The 13,357-nt window shown below is 37.9% G+C and overlaps 7 protein-coding genes across 7 annotated transcripts; 3 read left to right on the forward strand and 4 right to left on the reverse strand.

The window, feature by feature from the left end:
* Positions 1 to 110: 110 nt before the first annotated feature.
* Positions 111 to 680, reverse strand: C9374_004168 (uncharacterized protein; the record flags this gene model as incomplete). Its single annotated transcript, XM_044693777.1, has 1 exon — positions 111 to 680. The coding sequence occupies one exon, from the start codon at positions 678 to 680 to the stop codon at positions 111 to 113; it is 570 nt and encodes a 189-aa protein (XP_044549176.1).
* Positions 681 to 1,187: 507 nt separating this feature from the next.
* On the forward strand, positions 1,188 to 2,168 carry C9374_004169 (uncharacterized protein; the record flags this gene model as incomplete). The annotated part of the gene is made up of 1 exon (XM_044693778.1): positions 1,188 to 2,168. One exon carries the CDS (start codon positions 1,188 to 1,190, stop codon positions 2,166 to 2,168), a length of 981 nt encoding a protein of 326 aa, XP_044549177.1.
* Positions 2,169 to 2,295: 127 nt separating this feature from the next.
* Positions 2,296 to 3,357, reverse strand: C9374_004170 (uncharacterized protein; the record flags this gene model as incomplete). The annotated part of the gene is made up of 1 exon (XM_044693780.1): positions 2,296 to 3,357. The coding sequence occupies one exon, from the start codon at positions 3,355 to 3,357 to the stop codon at positions 2,296 to 2,298; it is 1,062 nt and encodes a 353-aa protein (XP_044549178.1).
* Positions 3,358 to 3,720: 363 nt separating this feature from the next.
* On the forward strand, positions 3,721 to 5,686 carry C9374_004171 (uncharacterized protein; the record flags this gene model as incomplete). Its single annotated transcript, XM_044693781.1, has 5 exons — positions 3,721 to 3,987; positions 4,064 to 4,238; positions 4,296 to 4,892; positions 4,937 to 5,305; positions 5,364 to 5,686. The coding sequence occupies 5 exons, from the start codon at positions 3,721 to 3,723 to the stop codon at positions 5,684 to 5,686; spliced, it is 1,731 nt and encodes a 576-aa protein (XP_044549179.1).
* Positions 5,687 to 5,854: 168 nt separating this feature from the next.
* Positions 5,855 to 7,165, reverse strand: C9374_004172 (uncharacterized protein; the record flags this gene model as incomplete). Its single annotated transcript, XM_044693782.1, has 4 exons — positions 5,855 to 6,297; positions 6,352 to 6,741; positions 6,941 to 7,047; positions 7,116 to 7,165. The coding sequence occupies 4 exons, from the start codon at positions 7,163 to 7,165 to the stop codon at positions 5,855 to 5,857; spliced, it is 990 nt and encodes a 329-aa protein (XP_044549180.1).
* A 255-nt stretch (positions 7,166 to 7,420) lies between these two features.
* Positions 7,421 to 10,038, reverse strand: C9374_004173 (uncharacterized protein; the record flags this gene model as incomplete). Its single annotated transcript, XM_044693783.1, has 3 exons — positions 7,421 to 7,494; positions 7,548 to 7,754; positions 7,857 to 10,038. The coding sequence occupies 3 exons, from the start codon at positions 10,036 to 10,038 to the stop codon at positions 7,421 to 7,423; spliced, it is 2,463 nt and encodes an 820-aa protein (XP_044549181.1).
* Positions 10,039 to 10,440: 402 nt separating this feature from the next.
* C9374_004174 (uncharacterized protein) lies at positions 10,441 to 13,331 on the forward strand (the record flags this gene model as incomplete). The annotated part of the gene is made up of 4 exons (XM_044693784.1): positions 10,441 to 10,532; positions 10,598 to 11,006; positions 11,113 to 12,030; positions 12,084 to 13,331. 4 exons carry the CDS (start codon positions 10,441 to 10,443, stop codon positions 13,329 to 13,331), a joined length of 2,667 nt encoding a protein of 888 aa, XP_044549182.1.
* Between the last annotated feature and the right edge of the window lie 26 nt (positions 13,332 to 13,357).

Consider the following 13,357-nt stretch of genomic DNA (forward strand, 5'->3'; position numbering starts at 1 on the left):
AATGAAACAGTTTCACTTTCACATCATTGTTGGTCGGTTATCATGATTGTGTTTTGGTGGTCGAACGGATAGGTCGCTCATCGTTATGGTGAGTTTGTTGTCTGGAACCGTTACGAGTAAATGTAGGACTCGTATAATAGTTGGTTGTTGTCAGGATCATCAATGGCTCCTACTCTCTCAGCCGTTTCAGTGAGAGCTAGTGAAACTTCGCTGAATGCAATTCGGATGAATGTTCGTTGTAATTTGCTCTTATTGAAATTGGTGTTGTCTGAATCAAAGCTACCTATTTCGCTGTTGCAGCCATCTGTCACATTGTCTTGGTCTGTTTGGTGCAGACTATTTTCATCATTATTGTTTGTGGGGAGAGACATGGATGGCTGGTCAAGCACACTTTCTGAGGTCATGTACTCAACGTATCGCTTATACGAAATGTGACTGAGCTTGTCCAAGTGAGGGTTATTGAACTCTCTATATGATGAATCTATGTGCACATGATGGCCATGATTATAAAGGGTAGACGTTTTTGGTATTATTGACGGTGATGCAGTACTTGTTGTTGTGGTGGTTATGGCGGTGGTTGTGAGGATTTGTGTTCGCGTCCTTGAGGGTGGTTGTTGCTGAGGTATTTCTTCATATTTCCTCATACCTACTTTTGCATTCACATGGACATAACACATCATCAGGGTGGTGGTTGCCACAACAACTACTAGCAAGGAAAGCCTTTTTGTGATTTGAGGCGTTGTTGATGATTTGATAAATTTCCTCATCATGAAGCATTCAGTTTTTTATCTTTTGCGTGTATCAATGTTGTTGGCTTATTTTAATTCATTAAAGCAATGCCAAAGCGATGACGATGACAATTTATTTCACTTCTTAATCACACAACATTGGCAAGTTGTCATTTGTGTCGTGTTTTCTTTGCTTTGTCATCATTGTTTGGCACGCATGAGGAATGACGTCATTTAAGGTTAAAAATAAAAACATTCAGTGTTGTTGGCTCGCACTTTTTGAATTGATGATCCCGCTTCAACCATAAGGAACGAACCATGACATTAATCAACATTGTTGAGCCGAAGTTGATGACGGTCATCTGCATCTGATAGGATCCTTCTCAGAAATCAATTTCGATTTTCTTTTCTCAACAACAAATGTCTAATACAAGAACATTTAAAAAAAAAATATTAGAAATGTCCAACGTGAATATTGATTGCGTGATTTGTAGCGAAATTGTGAACAACAATAGGGAATGTAAAAGTTGTGGCGCTTTGTATTGTTATACTTGTATTAAACAGTGGGTAGATCGTTCGGGATCATGTCCACATTGTAGGAAGACTCCTCTCATGCTCCGAGATCATCATGATGATTCATCCTTTCTTCATAACCGATTTGTAGAAAAATTAGCTGATGATTCCGAAGTTGAGTGTCCAAATATGTGTTCTCAAGGAAAAGTAAAGAGATCTAATTTAAAAGATCATGTCGAGAAGTTTTGTGAGAATATTATCAAGCCTTGTACGATGAAAAAATATGGGTGTAAATTTGAAGGAAATTTCAACCAGTTACAAAATCATGGGTACGAATGTGTGTATTTAAAGTTGGAAGATGTTTTTCAATCTTATGAAAACACTATTGAGAACTTGAAGCAAAAGTGTGCAAATGCTCAACAAGGAGAAGAGTTCAAAATGAAAATATCAACATTGGAGCAAACAAATGAAATGTTGCGATTGGAGAATGACGAATTGAAAGAAAAAGTCAGAAAATTACAGAAACAGCAACAGCAACATTCTTCGGCACCACAACAAAGTTCTTCTCAAAACAATGTCAATAACAGTTCTTATCAACAAGCTCAATCTAATGATCAGCGACAACACAACAGTGGCAACAATTATCACAATAATCAACAACATGGCAATACTTACAATTATCATCAACACCAGAACCAACCACACCAACAACAGTTTGTATTTCAACAACAACCACAATATCACTCATCTTCCCAAACTTATTCAACAACTTTTTCCCAACAACCTCCAAATAATCCAAATTATTCGCATCCAAGTTCAAATAATTCAAGTAGGTCTAATACGCACGATAATGATCATTATCACAAATCAACTAACAAGCAGAACGCCAGACGGTCCAGTAATAAGGATAACTGTAAGCAACAATGAATACTATTATTGAGCGCAAACGGACTTTTTGTTAAACCAATAAACAATGTCTTTTTGTATTTTAACATTCCTCCAATTAAGCGGAAGTTCTATTGAGAGAATGGCTTGTTCCTTCAACGAAATCTTGTCATCGGTTTATTCTATCAATCAAACAAAAATTCATCACTGGATTTTTACACTTCATTTTGGCATTGAATACGAAAAACAGGTCAATCAATAGTTTCATGCAGTACAGATAGGTGTACGAGTTTGTGGGATAATCCTTTGGATATGGAAAAGCCAATAGTGCAAAAAACGAGTTGGTTGTAAGCAAAAACTTGAGAAAATCTAAAAGATAGTCTGCTTCGTTTTGTGTCCAATTTTTTGCAACTTGCAAATATTCTTTCACGTAACAGTGAAAGGTACTACCTGTGTCAATTTTCCAACTGGGTATACAGTTGAAGAGAGATTCTGCATGATCACGTCTCATTCCATTATCACAAAACAGCTCAACATTCATGAAATTATCAAAACATCTTTCCAAGTTTGCAGCAATTAAAAACACTTCAAAATTGAATGTGTGACTCAAAAACGAAATGTTGAACTTTTTAGAGGAGACCGTATTCTGTTCTGCTGGAAGTTGAAAAGTAAAAATTACTTGAGATAGTTTTCGTTTGAAAGGAATTTCTTCGTCATTCACTTTGGCTTTCACTTCAGAAAATCCAAACACATCCACAATGACATCCACAAGCTCTCCACAGTTGCCAAAATAAAATTTTCGATCCACTCTAATAATTGTACAAGAATGTGATGAATAACTTTCCATTGCATTGGTAAGAGAGTCCAAACACGTTGGAGAAATTAATTTTACAATTTGCTCAGAAATTATGTAATACAGCAATTTTAAATGATCAACATCTAATGACTTTTCAGTAATTTTCTTATTCATATTTTCAGCCGTTGTTGCCTCTGCTAGCACATGTTTTACAATCTTGTATCGGATAGAATTCTTTTTACGTATCTCATCGATGGAAGCCGGATCTAACACGATCAGTCCCATAACTAATCCGGCGGTTACTTTCACTGTCATTGCACTCTTTGATCGTTTATGAACATAAATTTCGTTATTCGTGATCATTTTAATGATACTTTTAGTTTTGGTCAGATGGACCACAGCACGAGTGTTGTTGAGATGCGCCTTTGGGTCCATTGTTCTAATTTTTTTTGAATCAAAATTTTTTTTTGTTGTTCCAGAAAATTTGTAATCGAACAACGAGAGGTAGCGAATTGTTCATCTCTTGGCTAAGGGTCAGAGTCCTCTCTCTCTCTCTCCGTTGTGATGTTATCGGAACGACAAGTTGATCCTGTAGACGTTACGTTCGTCGAAAAGGAGAGAAAAAAATAGCACTACGATTGTAGCTTGGAGGTAAAAAACACCCTCTTCAAATTTTTATTCATTACCAACGTGATTGAGGCTTCAAGGAAGTCTGTCGTTGGGAGCCCGTATCATTCACCATTTAGAAATATCGGTGCCAATCATCATTTAGTAATTCTTAAAAACAACAACAACCTCATGAAGGCTCATTCATCTCCGATAAGATCGGGAAGTAGTAGTAATTACGCAACCAATCATGGAGATTTGAAGGACGCCATTTGTTTATTAGAGGACCGATTGTACTGGATCTCTCTAAGGAGAATGCCGTTGTCTTTTGAAAATCCATCCTCAATATTTGTAATGCTAGACGATCAATATGTTTATGAGCCGTTTTGTCATGATTTTGGACCTGTAAATATTGGATATACTATTAAATTGTGCAGACATGTGGATCAGTTGTTGAAGGTGAGTGGTGAGGTTTTAAACTCTAATGTTTGAATAGTTTTCTTCTTACCGACCTTGCGACCTTGTAATTAATCAGACCACTCCAAAGAAAATATATCTCGTCACAAGTTATGATGGGCAAAAGAGAGCCAACGGAGCGTTCATGGCTGTTGCTTACTTGGTCATTTCTCAACAAAAATCACCTGAAGAAGCCTGCAGACCCTTTAATACTGTGTACCCTCCTCTAATACCATTTAGAGATGCTTCTCAGTGTAGGTTATCATTGTATATATAGTTTGTGGAGATGTACAATTGTTCTTTGATTCCAGCTCTTTCAACATTTAATTTAACCCTGTTAGATTGTTGCAAAGGTTTGGCTAAAGCCATATCCTTAAATTTCCTCAATTACGAACGTTTTGATGCTGACGAATATCTGAAATTAGAAAAAGTGGAGAATGGAGACATTAATTGGGTGGTTCCTGGAAAATTCATTGCGTTTTCATCTCCCTCCAGCAGACGTATAACCAGCGATGGATTTGTTCATTTGACACCCGATGATTATATTGTTCCTTTTAAGCAATGGAAGGTCACAGCCATTGTTCGCCTAAATCGACCGCTTTACGATCGAAAGAGATTTGTCAGCGCAGGAATGAATCATTATGACCTGTATTTTCCAGACGGTAGCACTCCATCTGATGACATAGTTAAGAAGTTCCTGAAAATATGCGAAGAAGAAGGGGTTGTATCGGTTCATTGTAAGGCAGGTTTGGGACGAACAGGAACCATGATAGCTCTTTACATGATGAAGCATTATAGATTTACAGCCACTGAAGCCATAGCATGGCTTCGAATTTGCCGACCAGGAATGGTGATCGGAATTCAACAGCATTACCTCCAAGAAAAGCAAAGCAAAATGTGGAATGAGGGTGAGCAATTTCCAAAAGCAATTTCCACCTTGCACACCCTTCAGGAAACTTGTATCCACTTAAAACAGTGTCACTTAATGTTGCTTTTGAAAAAACTCGATCTGAACGATTTCTGGAGCATCATTCAGCAAAGCCACATGTTCCTCAAAAGCCAAAGACAGCTTACACGCTTCCATTGGAGCAAATTCGAAAAGCCCAAAATGATGAACGAGCTCTAAAGTCAGCAAGAAGTTATCCACATGAAACAACAGAATCGACTCCATCCACACCAAAGCGTTTTCAACTCTCACAGTCAGCCAAAGCAACACCTCCCACACCCAAAGAACCAGTAACTCCTCCTTCGAAACGCACAGACGTTGAATCTCTATTGGACTCTGTGAAAGATTCTCCAATCGCTCCAATCAACATTCGATGTAAGTAGTTCTTGCAACATCAAAAACACTCACCTTACTTGTGAATACTGTAAAACAGATGAAAAAAGGTCGAAAGATTCCAGCATTACCAAATCAAGCCCACTTACAAGATCCAGTACTGTAAAGCCTATGACCACCAAAGGTATGGGAAGAATATTGCAAAGTCAATCATTGAGAGAAAAAGCCCAACGATCGCTCACACCTCCAAAAAACTTTTTCAAAACCTATAGCCATCTTGCAAATAGTGCGACAAATTCTCTCAATCTTTCTGGTGATAGTGCAAGTGCGTTACAAATTCCTCTCAAGAAAACTCATCATATTGAGGCCTTCAACGAGAGAAACCCTAGAGATAACTTCCTACTTGTTTCTTCTCACTACTAACTTTGAAATACCAAATCGTTTCAAAATTAAGAAAACATCACTCAGTGTCTTTTGTGTGGTGTTTGTTGTTTCGGTGGTGTTTCTTAATTTTGTAACGAAATAATACAATCATAAAATGTTAATAAAATGGTGTTGTTATTCGAATCGTCTAACCCAGGAGTTTGTTAATTAAAACAAGCTTGAAACAGACTCCTCGTTGTGCACTCTTCTAATAGCTTCTCCAACCAATTCGCTGACACAAACTTGAATAATCTTTGGATGTTGCTTTTCTGGAGCAAGTGGAACAGTATTTGTGACAATGACCTTTTCAATTACACTGTCTTGAATTCTTTGAACACCAGTTCCATTGAATAAACCATGTGTAGCACAAGCAAATACTCTCTTAGCTCCGTTATCCTTCAAAATTTGAGCACACATGACCAAAGTACCGGCAGTATCAATCATGTCATCCACAATCACACAGTGCTTGCCTTCAACGTTACCCACTAACTCCATGGTTGCCACCTTATTGGCCTCAAGTCTTTTCTTGTTCATAACAGCCATGCTAGCTTGAATTTTTGGATCCAATGTGACCAATGCAGTTCTGAAATTGTCAGCACGCTCAGCACCACCTTAAACAGAGTTCAGTAAATTACTAAAATCATTCACTGATAATGTTCACTTACCGGCATCAGGAGAAACGACAACTAAACCCTTGTAATCGCTCTCGTTCTTTAATCCTTCATTCAAAATAATTTGATGATGGAAAGCATGAACAAGAACAGGCTTTGCATGAAGATTGTCGACTGGAATATTAAAGAAACCTTGAATTTGACCACAGTGCAAGTCCACTGACAATACACGATCTACACCAGATGATTCTAACAATCGAGAAACAAGAGCAGCGGAAATTGGAACTCTAGGTTTGGTCTTTCTGTCTTGTCTGGCATAACCATAATATGGAACAACAGCAGTGATTCTATTGCAACTAGCTCTCTTAAGTGCATCCACAATGAGGCATAATTCCATAAAGTTATCATTGACTGGAGTACAAGTCGATTGAATGACATAAACATCTGTTTCGGAATGACATAGATCACAGGAATTTCATGCCACGTTTGTTTAAACAAATAATAGTGATGATCAGAAATAATACATAAAGTGATGAACATTGTGATAGAATTTAGCAATTCTGTAAATGGAATGATGATGTCGGAGCATACATACCACTCTATACCAATTACTGAGTCATCATCGGATCAACTTTTGAAATACTTACTCCTCTGACGTTTTCCATAATTTGAACTCCAATTTCGCTATCAGCAAACTTGTAAATTTTGGTCTCAGTTGGAACAATTTGCAGGAATTCAGCAACCTTTTTACTGAAGAAAAGTCCATGATTTCGGATACGGTTATCCTCACAAAGATGCCACTACCAATGAATACCTACGCTAATTCAACGTTGCTAGTTCCTCCGACAATTTTCAAATTAAAGCCCATTTCTTCAAAGGTGTCGCTAAATGAAGAGAGATTTTGATACTCTAGAAGTGTGGAGTGGTTGACAAACAGGTCTTTGTGTATTTTTTTTGGTCAATTTTAAATTACTCCCAATTCTCGCGTAATTCTGGAGGTACCCACCAAGGCGTACGCAAACTTATTGAAATACTAGTATTCGTTTGAAGCAGTTGAAAATTTAGTGATTTCAACCAATAATAATTGTTCAATTTATTACTGAATGAACGTAAGAAAAAAATTTTAGAAACCATTGGCATACTTGTTAAGGATGGCATTTCTTTCAGGATCTTTGCATTGAGGTGGGTAATTCATATCTAAGAAAAGTTAAAATAATCGTAATAAAAAAATTAGAAATTTGAAAACTCACCTGTTGTGTGGCAATATTTCTTCTTATGTCCCTGGTTGTTGCCCTTTGGTAAAGCCGTACGTTCATACTCAGTAGTTCCATCATTAGGCCAGTTCAGAACGCTTTGAGTTGCAAGTGAGCACCATGACCAATCCTTGTATTGAGTTGTGTAAAAGTAAACCTTTTCTTGAGCTGCTGGAGGAATGTTGTTGAGCCAATTGACAGCACCTGTGGTTGTTTTGAAGCCATACAAAACGTTGTTTGATATTATCATGCAATAGAAACGTTCAAATAATTACAATTTCAAGAATTATGTATCTTTCCACTTACCTTCAACTGTTAAATCCATATTCTTGCCACATCCCACTTTGAAAATCTTTCCTAGCTCCGCAACACTACCAGCTAGTGATGTTCCAAGATAAGGAGATCCAACGCTCTGAATTAATCTGACGCCTGGTGGAGCCTTATCAGCATTGGACCAATAGAAGGTAAGTAAATGAAGAGCAGCCAGACCTCCTTGACTGTGAGCCACTATAGCAAACGATTCAAATTCTTTACCCAAATCCCAAATCAATTGAGCAAATTTGTCATTAGATCGGCTTTGGTCAGGATCAGAAAATTCAACAGCATTTTGGAAATGATTCAATGGGAATACTTCTCCAGAAGAGCAGTAGCCATGAACTAAAAGAACCTTATGGGAAGATGCAGAGGTGGCTCTCTTCTCATTTCTCATAAATTCAACAGGTCGCTTACCCATTGTCATTGTTTCTGTCACTTCACCATTGAATTTGAAGCTTGTTTGAATGAGGTTTCTGGCAAATGCATGAACCTTGGTTTGATCTGTACTTTTAGCTCTAACAGCCTTGCTGATTGGATCAACAAAGAGTTGATGAGTTTCAACTTGCAAAATTTCTGAAACTTGTGTAATGAGAGCTGATGTTTCAACGTCTCTAATATATGTATTCTTTAGCACCAATGGAAGTTTGGCATTGGCTTTTGATAGCCATGTCATGGACATTTGGAGCGGAAGAGTGGCAATATCCTTGCTGTCTTGTTCGGATGGCTTGGCAACTGTCATTCCCATCACCCAACACACAGGCACAAGTTTAGACTCATCATCTTCGCTATGAGCCCACACTTCAGTGTAAGCCTTAAATTTCTTATTGAAAACCTTGTCGACATAATTTGGGTCAACACTTGCTTGGAGGTCAATTGTTAACATTTCATCGAGTTGAGCAAACGAAGCTCTTGTGCCACTGGTCAACAATTTCATACGTTCATCGACGACATAGACTGTATGTTGAGTGGTTCTCATGAATGCTAATTGATTTTGATTGTTACGATTGACAGAACGAACCATCTTGCTTGAAGTAACATTTTGATACTTGGTCTTCATAAGAGTCTCACCTACAATTCCCTTAACTACCACACGGAAGGAGAAGAATCCAGGTTCCTTTGCCTCAATCTGTGCAGAAAACACTCCATCCACCTCGTCAATGTTGGCAATTTGTGAGTCAGATCTGGCAAGCAACAAATCAGCTTGGTCTTGCATTGGAACGACAAACTCTTTACCGTCAGGATCCTCAACATCCATCTCTGCTTCAATTTTTGTGAACATGGCTTTTGGAAGGGCTCTGGGGACCATGTCAAAATTCTTTGCCCTCAACAAGGCGTCTTCTTTCTTGATCACACGTGTGGTGAAACCAATTTTCTCTCCAACAGATAATCGATAGGAATTTAGCTGAGAATGAACAGAAATAGGACTGGTGCAGTAAGCCAAAAGGAATGCTTGTGCTTCTCCTTTCAAAAGTTTGTCAGCAAAATCAGGATCAGTTTGTCTAATTTCCTCAACAGCAGCATGTTCAATGGACACTTCAACAAGCCAATCTCCAGCTTTCACTTGTTTTCTGTTGTTGAATACAAAGGTCTTTGTTGGGATGCTATTTTTACCTGACACAAATCCAATCCATGAATTGTAAACCGAATTCTTGTTTTGAAGAGATTGCAAAATACTTTCAGCTCTTTGCTCATTTTCAGTGTCGCTATTGGTATTTTCATTCACTACGAGGTCTTCAATGTTCAATACTTTAAGATTCATCTTTTTTGGATATTTACTAACAATAGATAGCGTAACATTGTCAATAGTATCAACAGGAATATATTGTCGCCAAGTAAGCCGTTTTGTATTTGTTCTTGTAGAGGTTTCTTCAGCGCTACTACTACTACTCGTAAACTCAATATCCATCAAATAACTATCCGATGTAATCGCTGCTCGTGATGTAGAGGGCAACACAAAATTCTTAAACTCATCGGGTGGTCCTTGTAAATGCTTGAAAAACTTTTCGGGTATGATATCGCCATCATCCTTGTTGTTGTTGGAAAACGATGAGTGCGCGCCCGATATTAGACCACATGCAATGAAGAGCATCATGATGAACAACAATAAACCACAGGTCAGCACCTTTTGGTTCGGCCTTTTACGCATTCGGAAGGATAAAGACGTTGGGAACATTTTTTTCTTGTTTCTCGGAGTTGTCAAGGAGAATGAGGATAAAAATGGTTGATGTCATTGAATTCTCTGGTGATCATCATGATTGTTATGAAGGTTCACATCGATTGCAATGAGGAGAATTAAGATTTGTGAACAATGTCATCGAAAGGTGGCACTGTTTCACAGTAGGTGATAGGTATATAAAAGCCACTTAGGATGAATAATGTGAACAGTTATTTGACGTCCTTCATTCGACTCTTTCTCGAAACAAACAACTACAACAATCAAATCCTTTGCAAAAAATTCTTGTGAGCGCAAATTTTTTTTGGAACGACTGGCAAAGAATTCGATTCAAGACTTTTGTAATTCCAGAAATTCAACAAAAAAAAACAAATCCATGTCCAGCAACAACCTCCTCTCTCCATGGGAGGGTTCAGAATTCCCAAGCGCAAGCCATCCACCAATGAAGGTTCTTCTCAGTCCAATCCTTCCTCAAGCCATTCTCTACCAGAAACGTCAGCTTCCTCTCATTCAAGTGCCCCATTGACAACCATGATCCAACAAACGATCCACAACAAAGATCAGAGAGTGTAAGACCCTCCTACGATGAAAGACATCCTCGATACGATCGTCCATCTTCCTCTCCGTTCCATCAACAACAACCACAAGGATCATCCTCGTTTCGAGCTCATCATCAACAATATCATCCAAATGTGAGATCGAGAGAAGATGATCGTCGTGTACAATGTGATTCTTCCTATCCATCCTCTTCTCGACCTGATCCGAGAGGATACACATCTCTCACTCCTATGGATATGACAATGATTTCTCTTCAAATCGATCATCTGCATCCGCTTCTCAAGCTTCTTCTTCTGCTAGCGGTAGTTCTGGATATCGTCATGACAATCGACAGTATTATCAACAAGCACATGGTCAACCAAGGTATGAGGATTCTCGAAGATCGTACTCAGAAGGATCCTCTACAACAAGTAGTGGAAGAGATCAAGGAAGAGGTCAAAAACGTTTCAATGAATTCAACAATACTCGAGATTCAAGACGTTCCCATCATGAAGATTATGAACGATTTCAAAAAAGTCAGAAATCAAGTGCCTCTTCTTCCTCTTCTCAACAGTGAAACAAAATGAACGTAAAATTTTGACATCTAATTTTTATGGAATTCAACAACAGCTTGCAAAGAATAATTCTTCCTCGTCGAATGGTTCTCTGATCATGTATCAATTGTATGTGAAAAACAAATCATTGCAAGAACGTGAAGGTATTCAAAATGTCAATGATTGTTTGGAAAGAAATCCATATCGACTGAACACTCTGTTTCGACAAATGGTGAAAGGAAAGACACAAAAAGGATCTCTATTGCCATTCCTTTCCGGAACAACCATTGTTTCTAATATTCCTTTATTGGAACAAGATGTTTCCATGAAGAGTGAATTATTGAGAATTCGAAAAAAGAATCGACAAACTTTGGAATTCTATGAAGATGAATATGAAGTGACCATGACCAAGATTGATTCCTCTCAGAACATGACTGCACTCTCACAAATCTTATCTCTTTTGGTTAAATTTGCAGCTCAGTTCAAAATGGGAATGATTCCATTTGGTCCAACATTGTGTTTTAACACTCCTGAACGTCGATCCGATGTCAGAGATTATGATATTTACAAAGGATTTAATTTTGCAATGAATGCTTTGAAGGGTGTTAACAATCGAGCAGCAGGTATTTACTTGTCCTTGTCGTTTAAACAAAAAGTGGTTGCAAGAGAAAATTTATGGGAATGCATTTTGGACATGAAACGGACTGGTAAACATGTCGAGGTCATACTTTCAGAATTAATTGGAAGAAGTGTTCAATATAAGGGAAAGACTTATGTGATCAGAGATATTGATTTTCAAAAGAATCCGAATTCCACCTTTCCAAAACGAGACAAGAATTCCAAAGTTCCAGGTGCAACGGTGGACATTTCCTTTTTGGATCATGTAGTAGAACGTTATCAAGTGAGGCATGAAGACATTGACCTCAAACAACCCATGGTCAAAACACTTTCAAGTTTGCCAATCAAAAGAAAGAAGTCAATTATTTAATTCCTCAATTATGTTTCTTAACAGGTGCCAAAAAGAGAGAAGACATTTCCAAGTTTTTAGGACTCTTTGATCGTAAACAAAAACAACAAACCATCTCAACGATTGTGAATGAGCTTTCCATTCGCAAAGAAGCAGGTAAATTTTTGAGAGATCAAGCAGGTATTACCATCGAAGACACACCGTTACAAGTGACAGGTGAACCTCTGGACATTCCATTGAAAGAAAAGAGTTATCAAACAATTCGAAACCAACCTTTCGAATACGTGTTCATGATACCCAATAAGGAAGCCTGTAAAACACTTCAAAGTATTTTTGTTGGAAATTACAAAGAATTGAAATATGAACGTCTCGATGACATTTCAAACTTGGCGAGAAAAAACAGTGACCGCTATAAGAACCACAAATGGATTTCTGTATTACCTCCCACAAAGGACGCTACTGTCTACAATTCACTCAAATCCATCTTGATCGAAAAGGGTATTACCTCTCAATGTTTGGTATTGGACCAGAATATCCAAAAGAAGAAGAAGGCCATAGAGAATCAAGTGTTATGCAAATCCAATGTGGTACCTTGGACATTGAGATATGACTTTGCCTCACTCACTGTGTGTGGTATTTGTGTGGAAGGAATGGGAAAATCTCGTACCGGGGCTGTCATGATGAGTAATAATAAGGAATTGACTGGATTTAGTTCCCAAACGTTCAAATGTGAAAGAAATGAGTTGCAGATGCATCTCTTTCAGTCTCTTCGAGATGTTATGGATTTGAGAAAGGACCCAATTGAACACATGATCATGTATGTCATGGGTGTTCAAAATATATCAGAGACAACTCTTGAAGAATGGAAGCAACTCTTTCCGCAGCTTTGTGTCATTTTGGTGAATAAGGATACTCCAGCGAGATTTTCAACACACGGAAAACTACCTTCATCGCTGCTTGTAGACGAACTTCAGAGAGAAAATTTTGTGTATGAATTTTATTTGACCACCGTGTCGGAAAAACCTGTCAATTACATGATACTTTACAATTCCATTGGGTATGACAACAAATCACTTGCGACCATTACCAATAATCAGACCTTCTTGTACTTCAACTTTGAGAACCAAATTCGATTGCCTGCTTGTTTGATGTATGCAAAGAAAGCTGCAGAAATGAGAAGCAAAACAAGTACTCAGGAGAGTGAAAAATTACAAAACACTTTTTATTTCTTGTAAATTTATTATTCATAAACATTTGTTTG

Source organism: Naegleria lovaniensis (genome assembly GCF_003324165.1).
Source record: "Naegleria lovaniensis strain ATCC 30569 chromosome Unknown tig020, whole genome shotgun sequence".
Lineage (NCBI taxonomy): Eukaryota > Heterolobosea > Eutetramitea > Acrasida > Naegleriidae > Naegleria > Naegleria lovaniensis.